The sequence below is a fragment of the Capra hircus genome, chromosome 10, assembly GCF_001704415.2.
Source record: "Capra hircus breed San Clemente chromosome 10, ASM170441v1, whole genome shotgun sequence".
In the NCBI taxonomy this organism is placed as follows: Eukaryota; Metazoa; Chordata; class Mammalia; order Artiodactyla; family Bovidae; genus Capra; species Capra hircus.
In genome coordinates, this window is record NC_030817.1 from 88713206 (window position 1) to 88741201 (window position 27996).

Genomic DNA, 27996 nt, shown 5'->3' on the forward strand with positions numbered 1-27996 from the left:
TAGGTTACAGTCCACGGGGTCACAAAGAGTCGGACACGACTGAGCGACTTCACCATGATGTGTAATGATAACTGATTCTTGTTACACTTTTTTTTAATCTATAGATTCCATCCCCTTAAACTCACCAATAACTGAACTGTAAGGAGTACAAACCTGCTAGAAGCACGTACTCTGAACAGCAGAAGAGACAGCAAATGGCAGCATGTGCTGAGGCAAGGGCCAGGAGGGTGAGACCACACCTGCCTGTTTGGGATCAGCAGCCCTTCAGGAATAATCAGGGAACTGTCACAGGGGTGCTCGTCTTAGCGCTATGATGACTGTCCCAACCCTCCCTGCCAGTTACCTCATTTTAGAAAAGCCTCTCACTCAGGCCCTTCTTGGCCTCCGTGAAGGGGTGGTAGGAACACCACCCCTCCAGAGTCCTAATCCGCAATGAGCTGCAGGTGCTTCCAAGGATAAACTTCAGCCCCCATCACACCCACATCAGAGGTTCTTGGCCACTCACTTCCCTCTCCCAGATCAGGTTCGTTCACTCTTTAATGTACGAGAGGTGCAGTAACTTCTGGCGTGGTTTTCTGATCCATGTCCATTTTGAGCAACAGTGACTCTGACTCAGACAGATACAGGGCAGGATATGATTCGATCTTCCAGCATCACACTGATGATCAGGAATACAAAGTACAGGAGGAACATGGTGAAGCCCAGGACCTTGTTCATTCTCCACTTACATAATGCAATTGAAGAGATCACAAACAGGAGCATGAGAAAAAGCAAAACAATTGCACAGAACAAGCCGTTGCTACTGACAGCAACAGGCTGCAATCCATTGATGAGAGAGAAAAGCATCCAAGGAAGGGGCAGGCTGCAAGACAGAAGAAACGGTGTGAATGTTCTTTATGTCAGTGATAGTCCCACATACACAACAGTACTGCACAATTTACAAAGCACTTATTTTTACACAAACGTGAAATAGAACAGAAAATATTCATGTCAAAGGTTAGAAAATGAAAGGAAAGTGAAGTCGCTCAGTCGTCTGACTCTGTGACCCCATGTACTGTAGCCTATCAGGCTCCTCCATCCATGGGGTTTTCCAGGCAGGGGTACTGGAGTGGGTTGCCATAAAAAACTCAGGTCCAGGGAAATTAAAATTATGTACCCAATACTCACAGATAGTAACTGGAAACCCTAGATTAAAACAGGTTTTCTGGGTCTGAATTGTTTTCTTCATACTTTGTGGGTTCTGTATGACTAACCTAAATCTTTTAAATCCTTACAATAAGGCCTAGCTCAGGACATTTCCTGACACTTGTTGGTAGTTCGGGCTCGCCTCAGCCCTTTAACCTGCTCCACCCTGCAAACACACACATAAACAAATTCAAATGAAAAAAAATCACAGCCACACCCAAATCCTGGAGCTGACTGGGGAAGTGAAAACAAGCGCAGTGCTACGACGGAGCTGGGAGGAGCCAGTAGGCAAATCCCTACAGAAGACGCAGCATTTACTTGTTTATACAAAATGCTTTTTAGACCTCTGAGCAGGCAGGAGTCCAAATGCAAAGGAGCAGGAACACCACGAAGTAAGACAGAAAGTCATTGCTCCTTCCAGCCCTACCTCCACCACCCTGGGGGTCAATGAGCCAAGCATTGGAGTGTATTTGGTAATGGAATTTAATGGACTTCGGTTTTCAATTTATCCATAAATTCCAGTCAGATTTCAGGCAGCATTTTCATTCTATTATCCTTCTGGCTCTGATGAATGAAAGGAGGATACTTTGTTACCTTGTGGAAACCAATAACATAAACACCGTTTTATTCCATGTATAGTGAGTGGACAGAGCTAACACGGTGTTTTCCAGCCATGATATGCCTTAGAAAAGCCAGTTTGCCACTCACCCCACGGTGATATCAAATATGTTACTGCCCACGGAGCTTGACACAGCCATGTCTCCCAGGCCTTTCCGAGCGACAATCACACTGGTGATGAGGTCAGGAATTGATGTGCCTGCTGCTAGGATTGTCAAACCCATGATCTCTTCAGAAATCCCTATTGTTTCGCCAACCTGGTAAATGGAGAAACCATGGCAACAGCAGGTGAAAAATCTGAGGCTCTTTGAAGCGCCAACCATATACTACTTTGTGCAAAACCATCACCTTCCTCAGAGCTAATGTTCCCTTGGCCTGAGTGAGGTAGGGTCTTGCAAAACTCACAGCTGGGGAGATGGGCCATGGAGAGAAAGAACAGGGCCTCTGCTCAAGGCTTCAGAGGATGCTGCTGCTCTTTTCTAACCTGACTCAAGTCCATCTATGATTACCACTTCCTGTCATTCTAACCACAACACCTCTACCTTCCCAGAAGAACTGTTCCTCCAAAGGCCTGTTCAGGTATGTTTCCCTTCCCAGAGCCACAGACACCTGCCATGTGCCAGGCAGTTTTTAGAGGCTGGAGGCAGAAGTGTGAACAGTGCAACACTGACCCTACTCTTTGAAGCGCTAACCATATACTACTTTGTGCAAAACCATCACCTTCCTCAGAGTTAATGTTCCCTTGGCCTGAGTGAGGTAAGGTCATGCAAAACTAACAGCTGGGGAGAAAAGAGAAAAGCATGTGAACAGTAATAAAACTCTGTGCTGAGTGCAGTGTCCCAGGCAGAGGAGAAAAGCCATGCGCACTCAAGAAGACTAATGCCAGGAAGGAGGCAAAACTGAGCTTGCTCTCTCTAGCGTGTACGGCCTCACCGGGTGGAGAGAAGTGGCCGAGGCAGGACAGAAAGCAGGGAATAAGGCTAATAAGGAGTGGTCAGTTGCATCAGGCTGAGAAGGGCCTTCCGTCAGATGGCCGTGTGAACGGGGGACAGAAGAGCCCTGCTTGAAAAGTACTGCATATATATAAAGTATAAAGTCTACTTTTAAGCCTTTACAAACAATGTATGAACTATAAATTCACTTGGTGCTCGCCATTCCCTGGGTGCCAGAAATTCACCCAGAAGGAAAAAAGTCCTTTTGGCCCATGGATGCAGGATTTAGTTCCTGCCCCACACTCACCTGGTGAGCCCACCAAACCATGAGGTATGAGAACATGGCTATCCACAGGATGGATCCCAGGAAGGTGATAACAAAAAACTTCTTAGCCTCCTGTTTGAAAGTTTGAAAAGGAAGAGAAATAAGTTGCAGAGGCTAACGGGCTCTGGCCCTTCTGAGAGAACCCCAGGAGATCTGCATGAGTGACAGAGATGTGGAGATGTTTGACCTCTGTCTCCGGTGAGGACCTCGAAAAGGACGGGCTTAGTGGCCTACTCTAGATGAGACTACACGGGGGGTTCAGCACTGACAAAATGAAGAGAGCCATATACTAGCACTAGGCCCAGCCAATCTGGGTATTTGGTTTGACTTCAGCAACTTTTCCCCACTCTGCCCCTCTCTGGATCCAGAGACAGAATATGGTTCCCCTTTGGGTGGAGTACATTAGTCAGACCTTTCCCTATAAATAGGAATACAGAGTAGAAATAGCACTTAGAACCCTAGGTCTTCACAGTGTCACTATGAAATATAGAGGGGGTGCAGTGGCATCATTCCCATATTCAAATCAAGAAACTGAGAATTTAAGGACAGATTATTTCACGTTGCTTACGGCGGTGGAAACAAACTCATTCCAGGGCCTCCCAAGTCCATCAGTATGTCCCTTAGGTGCACGGTCCCCTCTAGAGCTGCAGGTTCCATCCCAGACCCTCTGTGGTTGAGCCCCGAAAAGCTAGTTTGCCCTATCATCTCCCTCCTCTGAGTGGACAGGCAGAGAGGCCCCAGAGCTTCCCTAAGGATAGGCGACTTGGGGACAGCTGGGCAAACCCACCAGCCTCCGGACGTCGGGAACCGTCAGCCACAGCGGGAACACAATGGGCAGGAGAAAGAGGTAAATGGCTTGCTTCCGCCTGGTCTCAGGCCATTCCAGGGACAAAGGCTGCTCATTTTCCTCCTCTTCCTCCTCATCCTCCTCCTCCTCTTCGTCTTCCTCTTCGTCTTCCTCTTCTTCATCTTCCTCTTCATCTTCATTGTCACCTCCATCACCTCCCCCTTCACCATCTACACCTTCCTCATCATCTTTGGCTTCACCTTGAATTTCACCATTCAATTCCTGCTCTCCAGTTTCACCTTCACCACCTTCTCCTGCCTGGATTTCACCTTCATCTTCATCGCCTTCCACTTCACCATCATCGCCTTCCACTCCACCATCATCACCTTCCACTTCACCACCTTCTCCTGCCTGGATTTGACCTTCGTCTTCATCACCTTCCACTTCACCACCTTCTCCTGCCTGGATTTCACCTTCATCTTCATCGCCTTCCACTTCACCATCATCACCTTCCACTTCACCATCATCACCTTCCACTTCACCACCTTCTCCTGCCTGGATTTCACCTTCATCTTCATCACCTCCTCTCCCTTCTGCCAGGATGTCACCTTCACTTTCATTCTCTCCTCTTCCTTCACTTTCACCTTCTAATGCAGCGTCGCCTCCGCTTTGCTCTCCACTTTCACCTTCAGCAGGAGCTTCCACCTTGCCACCTGTCCTTTCACCTGTGCTCTCAGCTTCGGCCCCTACTCCCTGCAATCCAAAACCAACAGATTAATGGGAAATGACTGCTCTGCTTGTTCCCTTTCCTGTTTCTCCCCACCATTTTGTTGTTGTTCTCAGAATGTATCTAAAAGCTTGAGTATGAGGAAGAAACAAGTGCAATCATTCAGCAAAATTCCCTTTACAACACTCCTACCCAGTCCTGTCTTTATTTGATGATTTCTAGGGATGGAGAACTCACCACATAAAGCAGTTCCTGACAACTCTGATTGGTTTGAAGTCCAAAATTTATACCAAAGTTCCACCCCCTGTGTATAGGTTTGCTTTTTGGAGCCACAAAGAACACTCTCCACACAGAGACAGCCTCTCTTCCCTGGGTTGAAGATTTCCAGGTCCTTCTATGGTTCCCCATGCTATGTCCTACAGCCTCCTCCCCTTCTTGATGAACTCACTCTAGTTAGCTTATATCCCATGAGGAGGTTTCTAAAATAACACCTCACAGAATCCAACAGGATTATCATGCCCCTTATTTTAGATACGATGCTTCCATCAATGTTGCTTAAAATGGCATGTTTGGTGGTTACATCACATTTCTGAGTCCATCTAAAACTCAACAGCAATATTATATGTGTAAAATGATGATGAAGATACCAATTCATTGAAGGTTTTTATGTGTCGGGCATCATGCTAAGTAGTATAATAATAACAACAACTAGCACTTGGTAGGTTTCCTGAGTCAAATAATTTATCATACAGATAGAACTAAACCCATCTGACAGATGAAGCAAGGGTACAGAGTAGTTAAATAACCTGCTCGTGGTCCACACAGTTTGTCAGTAATGAAGCTGGGATTTGAATGTGAATCGTCCAACGCTTGGCCTGTTCACCACCAAGCTACCCTGCTTCCCAAATGCCAGGAGTGAATGAGATATTTGGTTCCCAAACCTGGTAGCTTATTAGAAATACAGATTTCCTTGCCCAACTGAACCAACTGAAGTAGGACTGAAAACCAGGAATCTATTTTCATATGCTGCCAAGTACTTCTAATAAGTGCATCTGTAGACATGTTTGGGTACCATGGACTGACTCCACATGCTCTATAAGCCATTGATTCTTAGGGTCCTCAGATTAGGCTCCTAATAACTTATAACAGGGCTTCCCTGGTGGCTCAGAGGTTAAAGCGTCTGCCTCGTGGGAGACCCAGGTTCGATCCCCGGGTCGGGAAGATCCCCTGGAGAAGGAAATGGTAACCCATTCCAGTATTCTTGCCTGGAGAATCCCATGGATGGAGAAGCCTGGTAGGCTACAGTCCAAGGGGTCGCAAAGAGTCAGACACGACTGAGCAACTTCACAATGTGCTGATCCAATCCCTTGAGTAAATGACCCAGGCTGTGTGCTCATGAAGTACATCATCCATAACAAATTTCATGACACTGCCAATCCCCAGTGGGTGCTCAGTGATTCTAAACTCTGCTGCATATTAAAATCACCTAGAGGATTTAATTGCCTGGAGAATCCCAGGGACGGGGGAGCCTGGTGGGCTGCCGTGTCTGAGGTCGCACAGTGTCAGACACGACTGAAGCGACTTAGCAGCAGCAGCAGCAGCAGAGGATTTAAAGACATCCATGCCCAAGGACCCACCCTAGATATCCTGACTTCACTGGTTGAGAGTGGGCCCTGGGTGGTTTTTTAAAAAGTTTCCCCAAATTATTTTAATATGCAACCAGGGTTCAGACCATCCAAAGAAGAAGTCAAATATTAATATCCATGAGGCCTGCGCTTTCAGATGGGAATGAATAATTCCTGCCCTCCCTTCCCCAAGTTAATCTGGAGAAAATGACAAGTCATTTAACTCAATAACATCCTCTTCTCTGAGAACTGTCAACCCCAATAGTCCCTGACAGGTGGCTCCTTCGCCCACGTTGCAGTCAAAGCACCCCACTCTCCCTGCCACAGTTGACTGGACATAGGCTTGACCCCTGACCTGTGCCCCGGTTTGAATGGATTCGCTGTCTTCTGAGACAGGGAGCCAGTCACTGATTGATCCCATTGTGGACTGGAGGACTGGGGTAGTAGTTTAGGTCTCTGTGTGCTAATAAGGAAGCAATGGAGTCAGCTGCCAGGAGTGATAAAGCTGCACACGGAGGAGGACATGAGGGAGGGTGGGACGTGCAGGGAGGCCAGCAGGGCCACAGGTGCCCTCCCAGGCCTAGGTCCAACTCACTGTGGGACCAAGTTTCACTTCCTGACCTGGGGTCCCGGGAGACGCCTCTGTATCCTCTCAATCCCTTTTACTTAAGCCAGCTATAACTGGCCTACTCAGGACACTCATGCTACCACTGAAGATGTCTTAGACTCTGAACCCAAAGTTGCTGACTTAAGGGTGAGATATGATTGAGTGCTCCTGGGTGTCCAGTAGAGGAGAATGTCAGGGCTGGAATCTGTGAACTAAATGCACGTGTACTGTCAAGTCAGTCGCTGACCCCTCACTGAGCACATGCAGAGCACTGTGTTTCTGGGGCGGGAGGGGAGGGGAGCAGCGGGGGGCAGAGACCACTCAGACTCGGATCCTGCCTTCCGGAATCTCACCACCTCGCAGGGGCACTCGGAGAGACTCACAAATAGAGTACAGGGAAGGCAGCAAGGGCCCTAAGAGAGGCAGAGAGCACCACGGGCATTCACACTGTGGGGTCAAGGAAGCTTTGTGGCAAAAGAGGCATTTACACTAGCTTGGAGGAATGGGTGAGATTAGGATATATGAAGATGTAGGGGAAAGGGGCATTCTGGAGGGAGAAGGCCATGTGAAGCAAGGCCTGGAGGTAAACTGTATGGAGACAAGAAGTTCAGTGTGGTTGCAGCAAGGTGGAAGAGAGGCTGTGAGACTGTAAAGGCAGCAGTGTCAGAACTCAGGAGGCCTGTGAGCCAGGCTGAGGCACCCTGGAAGGTCCCAAGGCCTTTGCCCAGCAATCCTCCCGCTGCGCCTCACACGGCCTGGTTCCACTGTACCCTAGCGCCTGACAGAACCACCGCCCCCCCCCCAACAGTTACTCTCACGTTTTTAAAGCATGCGACAGCTGGCAACATATTCTCATGCATATTATCTCACTCATACTAAGGTATTACAGTGAATTAACTGGCCCCAGGAGGTATTCGATCTTCAAAGAAAGGGCAATGCTTACCCCAGAGGAATGAACCTCCAACAGCCATTTCCAACCTTCAAGGAAGGACTGACTTTTGGATGGCAAGTGCTTCCCTAGGCCTCTCAAATTCCGCCACCTGGGAAGAGGCTTGTGCCTACCTGACTGCCAGGATCCTCCTCCTGATCTCCCTTGACGTATGGAGCAGGGGCTGGTGTGACCGTGACCGCAGGGAGCTTGGCCGGCTCCTCCTCTTTAAAGGATAAACATGGGATAGGTCAGAAGAGTGTGCTGGGTGCTGAGGGCAGTTGGCAGAGATGGTGGGAGTGGCTACAGGGCTATTGGATTTGTCCACTTCAGGGTCTCAGAAGGTCTGTTTGGGGCACTCCCCATCAACCGGAGAAGGAAAATGATGTGACATGAATCGTTCCCGTCCTGTCCACAGAGATGTCTGCACATGAGGACAGCTGCTCTCCTCACTCTTCCTGGATTTCCAGGCATTCACATCCTGGCACTGTGGCCAAGGATACTGTGAACAGCTTGGGAGAGAGGGCAAAGCCCCAGCCCTCAGCGCCTGGCCCTTCCCCGTAACCAGCTACATGGAGAGGAGCCCATTGCTTTCCAAGGCAGCAGCTAGGGAGCCTTGGAATAGGACGGCGGGAAAGAGAATCGCAAAGTCTGGAGATCTGGGTTTAGCAACACGTTCTCTCACTTCTTGGCTACCTTGCTCTGAGCTTCAGTTTCCTTGTCTACAGAGTGGTAACAATGCTGCTGTACCTGCCTGCTGGGTAGATGAGGCAGGCCTGGGGTGCTGTGCAGAGCTGTCTCAGTCCCTCGTCCCAGCTGCCACACAGATGCTGGACTTGTGTGTCACCAGACCCCTGACGGCCCTCCATTACTGGGGCTGTTGGTCTCATACCAATTCCCTAGCAGCAGAGTCCTTGTGTAGAAGCGACAGGAAGAAGAAACAGAGTCCAACAGACTCTCATTTGGGACAAGATTTAGCAAAGAAGTCCAACACCCTTGCCAGGCCTTGCCTACCCTATGTGAGGAGGGTACAGAAGGAGCTGCACAGAGCTGCCCTCGGGCCTGCAGCCATGTCAGGAAGGGAGCACAGTGGAAGGAGGAGGCCGGATGACAGCGGGCACGGGGCACGCTAGCTCATCACGCCAGCTGACTGGCCCAGAGAGGGCAGAAGGCACGCCCAGACCCTGGTGACAGGAGTGAGGGAGGCGGCAGGAGAAAGCCAACTGGTCTCACCATCCTCTCACCTTCTGGTCTGCTCTCTGCTTTGGCCTGAGGCGTGGCTTTTGCCTCCTGAATCAAGGTCTCCTCCTCCTTGTCCCTGGAGGGCCGGGCTGTGAATGAGAAAGGAAACACGTCTTATCCAGGACTGCAGTGTCCCTGCTACACCCTTCAGCTAGCCTGGTCAGCTGACGGCCAGAGCAGCTGACGTGGGTGGAAGGAGTCTGGCCTGGAAGTTGCAACATGCAGACTCTGGTCCCCGTAGGCCTATCCACAGTGCCCAATTCCCACAGTTTTGCCTTAAATTCCCTACATTGTCACTAACTAGCTATGACCTTCAGCTAGTCACTTCCCTGCTCTAGGCCTGTTTCTTTTCTGATATAATGACATGGTTAGACTTGGGGGCAACAAATAGTATTTATGTCCTTTATGAACTCAAGCGATGGCTGCCTGAGTGCTGAACTGAGAATTCTGCTCCAAGCGTGGCTGCAGAGCACCATGATTCATTGGTGATGTCCACAATGGGCAGGGAATGGGGAAATAATGACAGGGAGGTGTTCCTGCAACCCCTGTAAGGTCTGTAGGTTACCGTCTATGAATTTACTAGAAGCTTTGCTCTGGCTCCAGGGCACTCCTGGTGGCTATGCTCATAAGCACCCCCCTCTCCAGTGGGAAAGGGAAATGACGGACCATCAAGCTCCTGTCACACTCCTTTCGACCTCAGACACCTGGAACCCCAGCAGAGCCTCCTTCCAGACCCCTGTGCACGCCTTATGCTTTGCTGGTGGTCCACAGAGCATCATGCACAGAACAGTGCTGTCCTGATTTCCAGAAAAGAAACATGGGGAAGTCAACTCTCTTTCAATGACTGTGTTCCAGGCAACATGCAAAGCGCTGCGGTTTCAGCTGAGAGGCACGAGCCTGAGCTGCAGGGGCTCAGGAGGGCCCTCCTCACAGCTGGGCCGGCCGCAGGGCAAGGACAAGGGCACGGAGACAGAGCAAGGCCGTGGGTCTATCTGGGGTCCAGGCTGGCGCCCCGTGGGTGCCGGGTGGCCTGGGGAAGCCTGTGCATCCCCGCTACACCTCAGTGTCCCCTCTCTAAAGAAGCAACAATATGATATACTCAGAACACTGATGCGGGGGTCCAAGGGACAAAATAAACAGAAATACTTTAACTGCTGCATTAAACATTGCCATGTTAGTTTAAATTTTGGAGTAGGATCCCTGGGTTTGAATCCTAGTTCTGCCACTTGCTAGCTATGGATCCAGCAGGGTGATCCTCTGTACCTCAGATTCCTCACCTATAAAATCTTAACAGAGTTATTGGAGGAATACATGAATTTATATTCGAACATGCTTAAATCAGCGCCTGGCAGCTACAAGATACTACCTAAGTGTTAGCTATGACAACAATGATGAGCTGACAACACTCGCTGAGAGCAGCTGTTCCACCCAGGAAGCAATTCTGCACCGCTGAGGCCCAGCATTCCAGAGGGTCTGAGTTAGAAGGGACCCCGAAGATCCTCTGGTCCATAACACCAGCACACTCAAGATTTGGGAATCCAACTCTGCCTGGGTCCAGAAGCAGAAGCAGGTCCGGAGTTTCCTTCTCTCAACCTGTCTCCTGAGCAATCAGGGTGGTTCAGCTGCAGCTGCCTCTGGCAACTGGCTCCACCCCCACAGAGCCATCACTGCAGCACGTGTGATCCTGTGAAGCATCCTGTCCCGGTGGGCCTGCTCAGCAGGTCCCATCAGAACTGAAATGTCAGCAAGTGGGTACTCCACTGCCTCCCTCACGCAGACAGCTCCCGCGCCCCCGTGGACACTGATCAAGCACTGCAGTCTTCTGCTGAACAACACATAACTTTTCCAAGGGCTCCCCTGACCCCTGTCCTGGTGCCAAGAATACCTGTGGACGGTTGCCTGGAGGGGCTGGCCAGAAAACCAAGTTTCCCTCTTTCTTCTTCTTCTTCATTACACACCCTAACCTCTCACTTCCCACGCCACTAAGGAACGCAGGTCAGCTTCAGGGCCTTTCTCTGTTCCTTCGTCTCTCATATACACACTCAAACGTCCATGTGAAGTCACCAGAAGAAGCATGAGGTACTAGAGAGGCAAAGCTCCTGCCCAGGGTAAGAGTTCAGACCACGGATCAGCTCTGTGGAAAGAGCTGGAACACTTGGAAAGGGTAGAAACATCTGGACAGCCATCGGAAAATAGCATACAGAAACGCAAACGTGTCTGGAAAGTGCTGGGAACAAAGGCCTTCATCCCAGCCCCTCCTGGATGGACTCTCGGGGTGCAGGATCAGGGCCGGCTTCTCTGAGCAGGGCCGCACGCCAGCAACATCAGCAAACCTTCTCCGGGAGGGCCGTTGCACACCAGCCACACACCCACACAAGACATGCTTGTCTTCCCGGGGATGACTGTCACTGGCTCCCCCAGTGCTTGTTTCCTCACGTGGCTTCTCAGCTCTCAGCGTGGCCGGATCATCTCCTTAGTATCAATCTCCTCTGACCTCGGCCTGGCCTGGACACGGCCTGGACTTCACATAATCTTGTTAGGACAAGTAGGCCAGCGGGCAGCTACTGGTCATGGAAGAGGCTCAGGCAGGGGCCCCTGAAGGCCCATTCAGGAAGAAGTCTTTATCTTTAGGACTTTACTAGAGCCGACAGTTCCACAAGGAGAGCCAGGCCTAACCCAGGGATACAGCTTCCTTCACGGTGCCCTGGCCAGATACACCCCCAGCACTGATCACCCGCAGGCGGCCGACGCTGCAGACTGCACCCCGAAACCCCAGGGGTGCTGTTTTTTTGGAGCTGACATGGGGGTGGCCTCTCCCAATGTCTGTGGAGGCTCTCCTTCAAGATTTTGTAGGGAAGGTTTGATCACCTTATTTTTGACTCTACTTTACACAGTACAATATGCTTGTCTTAAACAACCAATATCCTATGTGAAGAAGACGCTTCAGGGTCTGAGAAATCTGAAGCCCCTAAAATCTGTCCCTGGGCCTCACGGATCAGTCTCTGGTGTCACATTCAGCTCAGGCCTCAGCCTCCTGCCCAACTGCACTCCTTGGCTTCTACCCAAAAGTCAACTTTCTCTGATGGGCCTCCTGCCCGGCTCCAGTTCTGTACCAGCGTCCCAGAGACAGAGGCGCCCCAAGAGAATAGGAGTGTACCTGAGAGTGCCCTTTGGGGCCCGCAAAGCGTGTCCAAGACGGCTCTCTGAGGAAGTGGGGCAATAGGCGAGATGCAATAGGTGGATGGTGAGACTCTCAGCTGTTTCTATCATTTGTCAAGTTAGACTTTAGCCTCCACTGCACTTTGGACCCTCACGACTCCCAGAAGTGGTCCTGCTGGCTCTCAGGGTGTCCTTTGGGATTCCTGGCTGAGGGAGGGGTCAGCCAGCTTCCTAGGACTCCAAAGCTAAATACAGAGCAAAGGAAGGTACCAGCCAGAACTTCCAGCCGTGGGGGCCCACAGGAGGTGCCCCCAGAAGCAACCTTGGCCACACTACCTGGCTGGAGACTCTGTGGGACATTGGAGCTAACTCATGGGAGTGGGCTTTGCAGGAAGTCACTGAGGGCAGCCCCCGTGGAGACCACTGCAGGGCACGCGACCCTCACGGCCTCACTCACTGCAGATGAACCCTTTCATTTCACAGGAGGGACAAAGAGACAGGGAGGTAGGGGGATGCGCGTAACGAAGGGCCTCAGCTCCTCAGGGTCCTCTGGGTGAGGCTTCCCTGACGGCCTGCCCTTGCCACCCACCCTCTCCCGCCCTCACTCCACTGCCTCTGCGCTTCACAAGCCCCAGTTCTGTCCAGCTCAGAAGGGAAGGAGTGGACAGGGAGACCACGCAGGGCTGGGCAGGCCTTGCTTACCTTCCCCCAGAGGGTCCAGGCTGTGGAGCATGAGCTGGTAGATGGTGCTGCGGATGGTGCTGTTGTGCAGAGAGGCCGAGCTGCTCCCTCGGGTCAGCATGGACGAAAGCTGAACAGGAAAGAGCCGCACAGGCCTCATTGGGCCCCCGTCAGAGCCAGGGGAGGCGCCACAGAGGGGGCCTCGTGAAAAGTAAAGATCAGAGCCCTATCTTGACGTCCCCTCTCCCTTCACCTCAACAGGAGAGTTACATGCTTCCCTTCTCAGCCTCCCCTCAACTCTTCCATGACTGGTTAATTCTACCTACCAAGTCATTCCCCAAGATCCTGACAGGGAGCAGACGATGTATATTAAGGACACCACATTCCTGAGGGATGGTCCATCCCTGCAAGTCCACCCTCTAAGAAACAGTCTCACCCACACACCTCACAGACAGCCCCACTGCGCATGCGCACAGCCCCTGACGGTCCCCAGAGAACACCCTGGCGCTGTGTCACTGGCCCACCCCCGGAGACAAGCAAAGCTGTGCCACCCACCTACAGAGAAAACTGAAAGTCACCAAGGCTGAGTGCTTATCCGTCTTTGGGGCATCAGTGGAAGAGTTAAGACGGGGACCCAGGTCTTCGGAATCCAGCCCTTTCTTTTCTACCCATGTGCTCAAGAGACCTCCACAGGTACAGACATACACACGTCTGCATCTGCAGACACACAGGTGTGACACCTACTCGTCCATAGCGTTAAAAATAGAGACCAAATGGAGTCGCTTGTGCTCTGCTCACATCACCAAACTGAAACATAAGACACCTAACCTAACTGCAGTTCCAGCCCCTCCAAGGAACGTACTCTTAACCAGTTAGTCTGGAAAGATCTGGTTAGCACACTAGTGAGGTGATCTACTGACAGACCCTTGCTATCCCCCAAAGGAAGGTGACCTTGCCTGAAGCAAACTGGAACTCCTTTCTATTTGCTAAATGGGATGCTGCCCAATTCAGGAATTACTGAATAAAGCCAATCTGATCTTTAAATTGACTCGGTTGGATTTTTTGTTCATTTTTTCACACTAGTGACACACATAGAAACACCATCTGATTTACAAGGAAACATCCAAAGTCAGACAAACTGCTTGCTCGGTCCTCCTCCAGCCCTCTGGATCTGACCTCTTCTGCCATCTAGTGGCTATGGTCACATAATACTTCACAACAGTCCTAGGAATTTTCGTAGGATGGGGGAAGTTTCATTCAGCACCCAGACTCTTCTAAGGTCCTCAAACTTCTTCCCAAATGCCCCACAGGCCAAAGGCAGCTAAGACATAGTTTTTCAGAAACCTCAGATTCCTTTGTCCCGCCCTTTGTATGTTTCTCTTAGTTCTAGGGCATTCCACAAGTAATTCGGCTTTTAGACCAGATTGTTGGAGCTACAAAGTGGGACTTGAGTTTGTCTAGTCCAGACATTTTCCTGATGCAGAATCTGAGGCCCATGCTCACACAGGCAGTGAGCAGTGACATTCTGGGCTTAGCTCCCAAGCTAGCGCCCCCTCCAAGGCCACCTGGAGGTGACAGTCCCTCTGGCTCTCTCCCTGCTCACCCTGACAGAGTTCCCAGGAGCTTCCCAGGCTTGAGCCCAGCCCAGGATCCCCGGCTTCTGGGCCATAGCATCCCGGGTCTGTGGTCGTCCTCTGAAACCCTGCAGCGGCCCCCTGGGCAGACTCCACATGGCACCCACCTTCAGCTTCTTGTTATCCTGCTGCTCATCCACCACAACTGTCCCATCGCCCAGCTGCAAACAGGGACAGGAATCACAAGATGTTTCGAGAGACCCTCCCCCTTCCTCCCTACCTCCCTCTCTGTCCAGGGAGCCCTCGTGCGGAAACACAGAAGCACACCCAGACATAACCTGGCCTCAGAAAAGGTTTCTAACATGTCCCAGCCTGGACTTCCACAGTCTGGCTTCAGTCCACATGCATTCCCAGTCAAATGTGTCCACTCGCTGAGGCGCAGCAACCCAGCTACACCGTCTTTCAGCCCCTGAGCGCCACCCTCTTCACCTGCATCACACGGCCCCTCCTCCTCTGTTTGGAGCCCTCTTCCCCACCTGCCATGGCTCAGGTCTGCATTTATATGCCATCTTCCTCCGGGAAGCTAAGGTGTGTATCTAATCCTCTTTTATGGACGCCTCTTCTTTTCCTTCATAGCACTTTCCCCAGTTTGTATGCTATTTGTATGGGATACCCTGGTGGCTCAGAAGTAAAGAATCTGTCTGCAACGCAGGAGACCTGGGTCCAATCCCCGGATCGGGAAGATCCCCTGGAGAAGGAAATGGCAACCCACTCCAGTAGAGAGAATTCCATGGACAGAGGAGCCTGGCGGGCTACAGTCCATGGGGTCCCAGACTCGGGCATGACTGAGCGACTAACACATCACTTTCATTTGTATGCTGGCAAACACAAATAAATTGACTGTCCCACTAGAACCTTAAAGATAGACTATCTATTTCATTTATGATACCTGCTTATATGCCAAGCATAAGAACGCTGCCTGGCATTTAGCAAGGGTTCAGCAAATACTGGCTGAATGAGTGAACAGTCACCAACAGCTTCCTCCAGTAATCGTCTTCACCTTAGCACTGCCGCCACCATGCCATCACCTTCCACGGCAAGCGGCAGAACTGGACTTCCTACACTCCCATCTCAGCCTGATCAGAAAATGCAGAAAATGCTGCCTGATTCGGGGCTACCCAACATTTATCCACCCAATTTGCTCATCATTCAGTTCTTATTTTCTGAGCACCTGCTGTCTACTTGGAACTGTGCTAGTGTTGTGGGGATACAAAGGTGTCCAGGGCATGGATTCTAGCTACAGAAAAGAATCATGACCAACGAAAACGTCAACACATGACAAAGCAGAATGTGCCTGAAGAAATGAGAGACATAGATAAAGGTACTGTGCTAGGATGGACATGGAAGCCTCTGAAAAGTAGGTGAACTCTAGGTAATCTTTGAAGGGTGGTAGAGGTTTGAATGCCTGGACACACACTGTTGAATGGATGAACAAACATACAACGAATGAAACAAAATATGATTATGAAGGGGGCACTGTGGATTTTTTGGACAAATTCGCTCTTTCACTGGGATACAGGAGGTTACAGCACCAAACCCCACAACCCAGCCACCTCACTATTTATGATGTCCGATTCTCACCAGTGAGTTCTGAGAAATATGAGCGGCCAAGCTACCCTTTGGGATGAATGGTTCTGTCCACAAAAGGAAAGGAGAGACTGACTTTTGCCCCAAGAAGCACATGCCTAGTGATTTCTCTTCCATTCAGACTTATTTAAATCAAAGTACTCCCCTGTGGGTTCAGTCTGCATTGTACATATCAACGTCTTCTACCCTCAGTAGGCACTTCTAACTTTCTGAAGCCCTTCACATGCATTTTCTCACTTGATACTAACTCTATGAAACAGATAAGACTAGTATTATAGCTATCTTGGCAGATAACAAGACAGAGATGCAGAAGGGGTCTGTGACTTGCCCACATTCACAACAATAGTGCCAGAATTCCCCATCTCCTAATCTCTTTTCAGAGGTTTGTTTTGGTGTTACTTTTACTAAATCACATGAAGTCAAATTTATATTTCCTAGTAGCTCTGTTTCAAACTATTGACATTTCAGGTAAATGGATGTAAACGTCTGCCTACATTTCAGTGTGACAGATGGGTCCATATACGGGTACTGGCACCCGCAATGAGGTGCTTTCAGAGTATGCCCTTATTACAAACACATTCCCCCATGAACCTCTCACACCACACCAATCATCCCCCTCTTTCTTCAGCCCCACCAGCCCACCGTCTCCTCATGAAAACTAACCAAGAGGCTGAGGAAACTAAAGACGTCTTTCATACCAGCCAAGCCCCCAACACCTGTGAGGCATCTTGATGAGGATGAGCGGCAGGGCCCTTGCTCACGGGAATGGTGGCACATGGGGCAACCCCTCAAGGGCCTGTCCTCCTGACCTCCAGTTCCCATCTCCCACCGACGCAGCAGGTGATCCACCTCTCCCTTTCTAGATCATCTGAGACACAGTTCCTAAACTGCGCGTGCGAGTCTGTGATATTCTTTTAGGCATTCACTCAATAAAGATTTTCTAGATCCCTGGTCTGAGCCATAACTTCACTGAATACAGTCTAGCACCCTGACCCACTCATTTGTCTAGGCTGGAAACCTGAAAGTCTGCCCAAATTCCTCCCCCCACAGCTCATGTACACCTGTCAGACCTAGCTCCTGAAAGTCCTCAAATGTGGCCTCATTTCTCTGTTCTCCTGCCTACCATCCCATAACTCCCTCCTGACTCCTGGTCTGTTCTTCTGGTTCGTTGTTCACCCCTCAGCCAGAGTGATTTTCTGAGAGAAGGACATCATGTCCCTTCCCTGCACCTTGGGGGCTCAAAGTCCTCAGGGGGGAGTCTCCTTAGCTACGCATATTCTAGCTTCCTGCTTACCTTCAGTCCAGTGCTTGCCTGATAGCAACAGAATGCAAGCCACATATGTAATTTTAATTTTTTTAGTGGTCACATTTTTAAACAGTAAAAGAAACAGGTGAAATTAATTTTAATAATGTACTTTAACTCAATATATCAAAATTATAGTTCAACTTGTAATTAATTTTAAAATGTTAACAAAAACTTTTACCTTTTTTCTCATACATGCGTGCTCAGTTGCTCAATCATGTCCAACTCTTTGAGACCCCATGGACTACAGCCCGCCAGGCTCCTCTGTCCATGGGATCTCCCAGGCAAGAATTACTGGAGTGGGCTGCCATTTCCTCCTCCAGGGGATCTTCCCAACCCAGAAACTGACCCACCTCTCCTGCACTGGCAGGCAGATTCTTTGCCACTGAAACCCCTGGGGAGCCCCTTTTTTTCAAACTGACCCTCTGAAACCCTTTCATACTTACAGCACATCGCAATTCAGACTAGCCTCACTTCAAGAACTCAGTAGCTAGAAGTGCAGTATTAAAATTAGTTTCACATGCTTTTTTTTTTTTTTTCACTATTTAAAAATGTGCCTTGACATGCATAAAGGCCAGGGGAAGGAGAGATGGTGAGGCTGCACTGGCCTTTACACACGCCTAGGAGACTCCTATCCCTTCTTCCGTCAGCCAACCCCTGCTTGTCCTTCAAGATTTGGCTAAGCATCACCTCCCCTACGAAGCCTTCCTTGACTTTCTGTTGAGATGTCCACTCTCAGCAGTGCTAAATCCCTCAGCACTTAACTATATCATCACACGTGATATGGTAAAGGTTAGCCTTACTTTTCTGTCTTCCCCACTAAGAGGAATTTACCACAGAACTGATAAAGCTTAAACCTCAGGGTCCATCTCTCCCCTACACAAACCTTTCCAAGGCCTCATGTTTAATTCTGTAGCAATGGTTTTATATTCCTTTTCTTAAAGAGTGTCAGACCCCACAAAACCTGGATCAACTCCTGTTCCTCTGACAGGCTGAGACGCTTGTGGGCTGGGACTGTGCCTTATCTGACTGTATCCCCAGTTCCTACACAGGTCTCTGACAAAGAGAGTCCATAAATGTTTGCCAAATAAACAAAGACTGGAATTCTTTAGGGCTTAATCCTAAACTCTCTCTCTCCCCTTCTCCCTCTCTTTCAGAGTAGCATCAGCTGGTCCTTGATTGTAATAACCATACATTTGTTGGTAATTCACAAATTTTACTTCCAGCCCTGACCTTGTTCATAAGCTTTAAGTCCATTTGTGCAACTGCCTCTCAGAGGCATCCACTTGGAGGTGACATAAACGCTCAAACTCATTCCAGGGTGGGAACTTGTCTCCCCAGAACCTGTTCTTCCCATACTCGTCCTTTTCTCACTAGATGGCGCCACCATCCGCCCCGCTGCTCAAGCCAACTCCTTGCCTCGCTCTCACTGGCCCTCCACATCCATAGTACCACCAAGTCCAGGTGATTCTGTCTTCAAAATACCTCTCAAAGATACACACACACAAATATATGCTGGATACCTACAATAATCTCTTAACTTGACTCCCTGCTTCCACCCTCGCACACCCACCATTCACTTTATACACAGCAGTTAGGTAGTGACCTTTTAAATATGATTCCTCATTACATCATTTCTCACTGAACTTCACATAAAACCCAACCTCCGTATGTGAACCACAGGGCCCTGAAGAAGCAACTCTCCCCTTACTCACTAAATATCTGCTGTTGCTATATAGTTGCTAAGTTGTATCCCCACTCTTTGCAACTCAATGGACTGTAGCCTGTAGGCTCCCAGCTCCATGGGATTCCCCAGGCAAGAATCCTGACCTCTAATTCTTTCCTCTAATGCATCAAGGTCTGTCCCTGCTTTGAGTCTTTGCAAATGTGTCCTCGTTGTCCCCTACGGAGCATGGGGAAGAAATCCAGAAGAATCCTCATTCTGCACGTCTACTTGGACTTCTCCTCCAGGACGCCTCCCTTGCTCTCCCTGGCTGACGAGGGCCCGCTACCTTCACTCTCCATCACGTGCACTGCTTATGGTCTTCAAAGCACTCCTCATACTCGGAAATGTGTTAACTTATTTTACTTGTCTATCATCCACATGCCCACTCCCCCACATTAAAACATTTTCTGTCAGTTTTATATTTCCAGTGTATTCAGGTGGCAGAGCATCCAGATTCATGCTGTTTTCTTCCCTGGTGGCTCAGACGGTAAAGCGTCTGTCTACAATGCAGGAGACCCGGGTTCAATCCCTGGGTTGGGAAGATCCCTTGGAGAAGGAAATGGCAATCCACTCCAGTACTCTTGCCTGGAAAATCCCATGGATGGAGGAGCCTGGTAGGCTATAGTCCATGGGGTCGCAAAGAGTCAGACACGACTGAGCGACTTCACATCCACATTCACATGATTACCTAAATTCATATCTAATCCCATCACATACACTAGGGGAAAAAAGATTACCCTGTTGTATGAGTAGATATAAAATCTCTAGAAGAGATTTTACATACATCTATAGGAAAAAATAAGTCATTCTAAATGTGTGATCAGATGTTTGAGTTTTTCTGTTAATATTCGCTTGTTTCTTATGATTCATTTTGTCCTCTGCTAGCACCCAGCAGCAGATGAATGCTGAAAGCTTAAGAGAATTTTATGAAGAAAAGAAGCCTTAACACTCAGGATTTGATTCTTGCCATATTTTCCTGATAACTAGGGGGAAGCTGACTATTATTTAAGAATTTAAGGAACTCTTGGTGATCCAGTGGTTAGGACTCCACGCTCTCACTGCCAAGGGCCTGGGTTTGATCCCTGGTTGGGGAACTAAGATCCCACAAGCTGCATGCTACAGCCAAAAAATAAAAGAGAGAGAGAGAGAGAAACAGAGGAGGGAACCCCTCAGACTAACTAGTGTGAGTGCTTCGGGAGCACAGTGAATTACCTGCAAGCTGGCAAAGGCAGGCCCACAGAGGCAGGAAGGGCGCTGGTGGCTGCTGCTTGTTCACAGCAGACAGCAGCTGGCTGGCTGGCAGCGCAGGTACTGGAATAAATGTGAACCCTGACAAGAAAGGGAAGACTGGTTCCTAAAGAGACACCAGGTCTGTCTGCTTGGGGTTCCTGTTGGTTTTTTTTTTTTTAACTGCCAGGAAGAAACTAGCCCGTAGCACACTGAAGAAGAGAGTGACAGACTTCTTCCTGGGGTTTCACACTCTGAAATATGCTCGGGGGCAGAATGAGGATATGGCTTCCAAAGGAGCCTGGGCCAGTCTCATTCCCCAGCTTGCATACCTTTTCACCTCTCATGCTCTGTGGCGAAGGGCTGTCTCGCCAGCCAGCATCTCATGCAGACAGCTGGTTCTTTCTACCTAAGACTGCAGCTCTCTCTACAAAGAAGGGCCCAGCATCCTTCAAGCACAATAAGGCGTTTTAGCCAGGTTAGAGCCTCAACTCCAGCTTTCTGCAACTATGCATGGTCAAGGAAGGTCAGATATTTATCCTTTGGGACCAGAACAAATAACACTGACAGCTTCAAGCCCAGGGGCAAAAGTTTCACAGCAAGCTAAGTTAGACTGTGTTGATAACTATACAAACATTTACCATTTCTTTATCGGGTTCATAAAAGGCACTCTCAAACCAATACATATCAGTTCGACAATGTTGTCTGAAATATTCTTAGCTTTGATTTTTTTTTTTTTTTTTGCAGCCAGTGTTAAAAGAAAGACTCTAGTTACTATGTGTTTGTGTTTGGTACTATATCTTTTTTTTTTCTGGAAATATTTTCAAGTGTGAACTCTGAATAGAATCATTCACAAAAAAAAAACAAACCACTTTATTCTGATTCTAGATTATCAGAGCAGAATAAAAAGTGAAAGCTCCTCTAGCTGAGAAACTCCACAGATAATAGCTGGGTGAATATTTCATTAAAAAATGAATTGTTCTATGCTGATCTTACATCTTCAAATTGTTCAGGTGGGAGAACTCTCAGGAAAACACCACAGGGCATTCCTATTTGTTTACTGATCGTCTGTGGCTGCTGTCAGGCTATGGTGACAGAGTTGAGTAGTTGTGATAGAGACTATACGGCCTGCAGAAGCCTAAAATATTTACTGTCTGGCCCTTTACAGGAAAAGTCTGCCAAACCCTGCCCTAGTTCATCCTTTTCACTTTACAGATGAACAGCATGAGATCTGGAAGAAAAGCAAAACGACTTTGTAGCACTTTGCACAGTGTCCCCTTTACAGGAGCTTTTGTCTATGCCTGTCCCTCTTACTGCTTTTCATCTAAGTGCTCAGTAATATAGGTTTATCAAGTTGCACTGACTTTCCCAGGGGAACAGGGAAAGTTATCAGAGGAAACAGGGTTAAAACCCAGATAAACAGGCTCATGAACTGGTGACAAGGACCACCAGCTAGTTATCAACTTTGGCTGAGTTACTTATCTTCTCCAAGCCTCTGAGCTGCAAAATGGCAATCACAATCTATTCTTGCAGAGGTTTTTTTTTTTTTTTCTTTTTCTTTTTCTTTTTTGGCCATGCCAAGCAACATGCAGGATCTCAGTTTCCCAGCCAGAGTCTGAACCTGGGCCCTGGCAGTGAAAGCCCAGAATCCTAACCACTAGGCCACCAGAGGACTCCCGTCTTGCAGGGTTCTACTGACAAGTCGTTGAGGTGATGCACGTATGTCACAGGCCCTCCACCAGTGTGGATTCCTTTCCCTACTCCCTTTTCTCTGTAAACCGGAGACCCTGACCTGTTAGAGGAACAGGTTGTTTCCCTAAGGAAACAACCAAATACTTGCAGAGCTTCTGCTAGGGATGAGGCATTGAGCTTAGCCCTTTGGGAGACACAAAGATTATTTCCCCTATTTAATAGCAATGATGAGCCTAATCCTGTGGCCACACCTCACCCCCGGCTACCATGAGAAGAAGGGAGAGGCCCAAGTGTCTTTCCTGTTCCTGGGAGCTGGCTCCCACCGCCCTCTACTTCTCTTTGCCCTGCTTAAACTTCCTGAGCAGTTGTGGCTCTGACTTCTCTCCAGCCCTCCTCCTCCTTGACTCCTGACCACTGTCTGCCCCTTCCCTACTTCTTACTTCCTTACCTTTGGGGCGTGGCTGACTTACTAAGCCTAGTTTCCCTGCCTTCTCCAAGTGATGCTCAAAGGGACCCATTGGTCAGGGAAGAGGTGTGAACTGATAGGTCAGTGTGAGTGACATACAAGGCAAGCTCATTTTCTGAGTTAAAGTTTCATAGTTAAAGTAAGGTAATTTGCAGGGGTGAGTACACACCCTTGCATAAATCACAAAAATGAGTACCAACACAGAAAAGGGAGTAGGGAAGGAATCCACACTGGTGGAGGCCCTGTGACATACGTACATCATCTCAACAACTTTTCAGTAAAACCCTGCAAGATGGGAGTTCTCTGGTAGCCTAGTGGTTAGGATTCTGGGCCTTCACTGCCAGGGCCCAGGTTCAGACTCTGGCTGGGAAACTGAGATCCTGATGTTGCTCAGCATGGCCAAAAAAGAAAAGAAAAACACAGATCAAAGATTAGATTTTCAGAGAATCCTTGAAGAATTCAAACAGAATAGCTTGCCTCAGTCTGTTAGTGAAGGGCGGGTTAATTTATCTCCCTGATTCATGGGGTCGCAAAGAGTCAGACACGACTGAGCAGCTAAACTGAACTGGACTGAACATGATCACAGGTCTTGGGCAGCCAAACACAGACATTAACGATACAAGCAAAAGCAGTTGCCCCTCTCTCTGGCTATAAGAAACCTGGGGTGAAACTGCAAATTCACATGTTTTCAAAATCCGTTTCTAAATAGTTATAGCTTTTTAGTTATCTGCACTAATTTTTAGAAGGCAGCTGTCGTGCCAGGAAGTCCTCACTATAGGCTTTCAATTTTAAATAAATACAAATTTACTGTCAAGGACAGCCAGTATTTCAACTTTTTTTTTTTAATAATGCTGTTAATTAAAATTCATACTGGATCCGCTTTAATAAATAGATAAGAACAGTTGTAATTAGCACTGCTCTCACTGCTTGGCAAAGAGCTGCTACTAAAGACCTTGAAGAGTCTTTTAAGTAAGTTACAAATTCTCTTTTGAAATCACAATTATACTTTACTTGCTTGGCAAGCTTTCTATAGTTCTGATAAAATGGAAAATTGAGAATCTGTAGAGTTTAAATGAAAACAGAATTACTGTGAAGGACTGGGAGGAAAGTCAGAGGCATTTTGAAAACTGTTTGTCTAACATACACCAAACCACAGATGCTTTCCCAGAAAAGAGTACCAGGTTTCACAGCCACCTTCAGCAAAGCCTGCCCTGACAACTTCGTTAGGAGAGAGGCCCGTTTGTTTAAACGAGGTAATGCTCTGAGTCTCCCTTTCTTTTTGAAGCCTCTGGCTTCTTAGAGCAGTCATCTGGGAAGTTAGCACTGAATGGGAAGTTAGGATACCAGGTTCCCATTCCAGTTTGGAAGCCTTCCAGCTATCCAAACTTGGGCAGGATATTTCTCCTTGTGGGGCCACCACACAAATATACTAATTGAAGGTCAGTTGATCAGATAGATAACCGCTGTGTTGGGCCTGCCAGAACTGAACTCACTTAGACACCGGACATTAACAATGAACGTTAGAGCTAAACAGAACCTTTTCATGATTAGTTGGACTCTGTCATTTCCCCCAGAGATGGGAAGGGGGTCTGTCCAAGGTCAAATAGTTAGAGGGGGCCTTGGATTAGAACCCACATTTCCCAACTCAGTTCCATGCTCTGAACACCACATGTTATCTCAGAAGTCCTAAAGGAATTGCATTTCATTTCCTTTGTACCACATAGCTCTGAGATGTATTGCTGAGTTTGGTCTCCATCCTGCCCACTCATCAAAATTGTGCTGGATTAAGCAGCTAAGTCCTTCTACTCTTTGCACGCAAAATTCTGCTCACACTAGTGGCTTCTCTGAGATCTGAAATAGGCAGGCTATGAGCCAACCTTTGCCCAAACTCACCTTTAGGAGCATGAGAGAAGCGAGGTCTGTGTTCCCTAGGGTCCTCTCACTTTTGAGTCTCAAGGAACAAAAAACTTTGGGATGGATGTTTAGAGATCACTTCTCCAGTTAAATCGCACTGTTCAGATTATTGACTCCAGCAATGAATTTAGCAAGAAGGTCCCTCACAGAGGCAGAGAAATTCTTGGAACGGAACTGTGGAGTCAGAAGAAAGCCCCAGAGTTGGAGCTCTTAATATCTGATCTCCAGTCAGCACCGAAACAGAGCTCTACACCCAAGGCTGGCCTGTCAGTGGATGAGAGGAGCTCCCACCTCCAATATTTTAAAAACCAAACCAAACTCAAATAACCTCCTCCTTCTCAGACCCTAACCAAGCTACCAGCCCTGCTCCCCCAGGTCTGGAATGTGAACAAACAGGATTAATTGAAAGTAAGGGTGCTAGATAAACCCTAAACACCATGCACATGGAAAAGATTATCATTTTTCCCTGCCTGATATCTCCTTGGACATTCCCCAAAGCCCAGCTCAAATGTCATTTCTGAAGACCCAATCCAACCAACCTGGGTTCATCCTAGCTCCACCACCTATTTTCCCTATGACACTGAACAAGTGCTTTAACTTCATTAGGCCTCAGTTTCTTCCCCTGCCAATGGGGGATCATAATAATGACCATTTTATGGGATGACTAGGTGTTGACCCACGGTCATTCTTGCAAAGGCCCAGCATGGCAACTGGCAGAGAATAGGACTCTATAAATATTGAATGAATTGCGAGGGAACCAGAGCACTCACTCATCTCTTGAGGTCTGATCCAGCATTTTTCATTCTTCAGTCCCTGCCTTCTCCCCTCTGTTCTTTTGCCCAAAAGGGGCTAAACAAGCCTGAGCCAACCTGCTCTTACCTTGCTGAGGTCCCCTAGGGCCATGACCTTGGCCACTGGCCTCTTGTTGAGCTGCTCCTTCACCCAGAGCTCGAGCTGTTTGTTCCACTTCATGGTGAACACATAGAAGGCATAAGCCAGCAGCAGCAGCACGCTCTCCCACCACGCAATAAGGCTATCCAGGAAGAAGAGGATGAGCATCATTAGGTCAAAGATGTAGAAGGTGATGTCACGGAACAAGGGCCACCAGGTGAGGTTGAGGATCTCCCGGGAGAAGAGGGCACAAGTGCCAATGACAAAGAGGATGTTGAACACCGCAGAGCCCACTATGGTGCCGATGCCCACGTTGCTATGGGAGATGAAGACGCCGATGAGGGAGGTGAAGAGCTCAGGGGCAGAGCCTCCAGCAGCCATGAATGTAGCGCCTGCCACATCCTCAGAGATCTGCAGCTTGTCTGTGATGACGCCCAGGGCAGGGACAAAGTACTCGTCACAAACGATGGCCAAGGCTACAAACACATACATCATGCCAAAGATGTGCAGGACCACCCAGCCCTGCCTCCGCTCCTCCACACTGAACAGGTCTCGGGGGTACTCTGCCTTGGGGTGCAGGTCTGGCTGTCCTGAGGGACTAGGAATCTCTGGGATCGCAGCTGTTGTCCAACTAGGGGAGGGGGCAGTGGGTGCAACTGGGGCTGGCTCCACCACCAGGCAGTGGCGGACCTGAACGGTCGGATTTGCCCTGACTCTGGGAGTTGCTGGGGTGCTGGGTGCTTTGGAAGGGTTCTTCAAAAGCCCCCTGAAGGTGGTTGAGGATATTCTGATGGTCGGTGCACTGGTTCTGGACAAGGGATTCCTGACTTTCCAAGCATCAGTAGAAGCTTTGGTTTCTGCTGGGCTGCTGCGTGTCATGGTGCTTATTGTCACTTGCCCCTCAGAGATGGCCGCAGTGTGCTCCAGGACCATTCCTTGGGGTGTTGTCAGATTGTTTTTCCCCACCAACTCCTGGTGGTTGGTTGAGATATTACTGTCCACTCTTCTAGGGGTAGTTAGGGTCTTCTTTTCTACCACATTTCTTGGAGAAGTCAAGGTGTCTGTTTCTAAGTCACTTAACAGGAAGGTTGGGGTGTTACTTATTTCCTTGAGAGGAGCTGGGGTGGTTTTCTCCACTAGGCTCTTGGAGGGGTTGGTCGCCAGCGTTTTCTTGGTTGCCATAATTTCACTGTCTTTCACTGTTGTTCTGGGGGTGATCCCATAGCTCCTTGGCATTGTCACGAGTGTAGATGGGGCATAACTGTTTCCCATTCTACCAAGTGGGGATGGGGAGTATTTCTCCACCTTTCCCCTGGATTGAGTTGGGCGGGAGCTCTTTACTTCTCCCCTGGGTGTCACGGGGGTATAACTATTTACCATTGGTCTGCTTTGAGTGTAGTGATTCAGTTCTCCGCTGGGTGTGGCTGAGGTGTCTTCCTTAACTTTTCCTGTGCCTTTTGGTGTTGGGCTGTAGTTATTCTTGGGTATCGTTGGAGTGATGCTGGCTGTTCTTCTAGGCGTACTGGGGGTGTTCTTCATTGCTATGCCAGGTGTTGTTCCATCTCTGCCTGCTGTGGCTTCAGGTGCCCATGCCTCAACCTCCATTTCAGAGCTAGATTTTGAAGTCTCACTGCTCACCGTCATCATCTCCTTGTTGGAAAGGTCCCGGCTGGCTACTTTTACAGGGTGTTGGGAAGAGACTGCTGCCCACAGTGTGGGGAGGCCCTGTGGGCTCGTCAGGTACTGGTAGGTGGAACCTATGATCAACATTCCCAATAGGAAGAGGGGGCGGCTCCAATGAAGCCGCTTTGGCCAGAGTGACCGCCTTTCCTGTGCCCCCATCCTGATCAATTTCCCCATGATGGCCAGTTATGCCTGGCTATAAAAGGCCTCTCATTTTGTCCACAGAAAAATGGGGGATGCTCTGGGATTCAGATTAGAAAGCAGTGAAGATTCCTCCATGAAGTCCAGCCAGGGGGTAGCCACAAACCTAGAAAGAAAAAGAAAAGACAAGGTTATTTGTTCCTAAAAGGACAGCTGGGATCCACCAAACCCTCATCTGGAAGAGTGACTATTCACACAGGAGCCTTTGTTGAGAAGGTAACTGTTTCTGCAGGGAAAAAAAAAAAAACTATCCTTTGTTCCAGGAGACAATGCTTCCTCATGGGAAAAAGAGCATCTCGAGGTCCTCCTTGCTGTGTAGGCATGCCAGCAGCCCAGGTTCCTAAGCTGGGTCTACCCAGCCCTCCTTGGGATCCTTGCAAAAGGTCTGCTCACAATCCTCAGGTCCAGCCAGAGTTGCTGAGAGCTCACTCATCTGTAGCTGGTGCCCCAGGCCACAGATCTTAACTTATCAAAGGCAAAAAGGAAGTAAGGAGACATGATTTCAAGCTTTAGACAGAAAGAGGCAGTAATGGAAAGCAGTTCCAGAGACATAGAGGCTCTATGTGTTTTTACTGGACTGACTTAAAATGATTCCACCATCATTCAGAGGGGACAAAAGCCTAAAAGTCAATGTCATAAAGCTTCCCAGACAGCATGGTATCATGGGAGGAATACGGGGAATAGAGTCAAAGGTTGGGTTCCCAGACCTGCTGCTTACTAGCTGTGTCACCCTGGACAGGCTGAACCTCAGCACCTCATCTGTAAAATGGGCATGCTAACATATACTTTGATTATGCAAAGATTATCTCTGAAAGGACATCTGGAAAAGAGAAACTAAGGATCCAGGATGAGAGGG

The 27996-nt window shown here is 48.8% G+C and overlaps 1 protein-coding gene across 1 annotated transcript; it reads right to left on the bottom strand.

Moving 5' to 3' along the window:
• SLC24A1 (solute carrier family 24 member 1) lies at nucleotides 1-27213 on the bottom strand. Its single transcript, XM_018053643.1, has 9 exons — nucleotides 25245-27213; nucleotides 14558-14611; nucleotides 12838-12946; nucleotides 8979-9065; nucleotides 7869-7960; nucleotides 3848-4600; nucleotides 3043-3132; nucleotides 1894-2060; nucleotides 1-862 (listed from the first exon to the last, which is right to left on the bottom strand). Exons 1-9 carry the CDS (start codon nucleotides 27114-27116, stop codon nucleotides 613-615), a joined length of 3474 nt encoding a protein of 1157 aa, XP_017909132.1. The 5' UTR covers nucleotides 27117-27213; the 3' UTR covers nucleotides 1-612.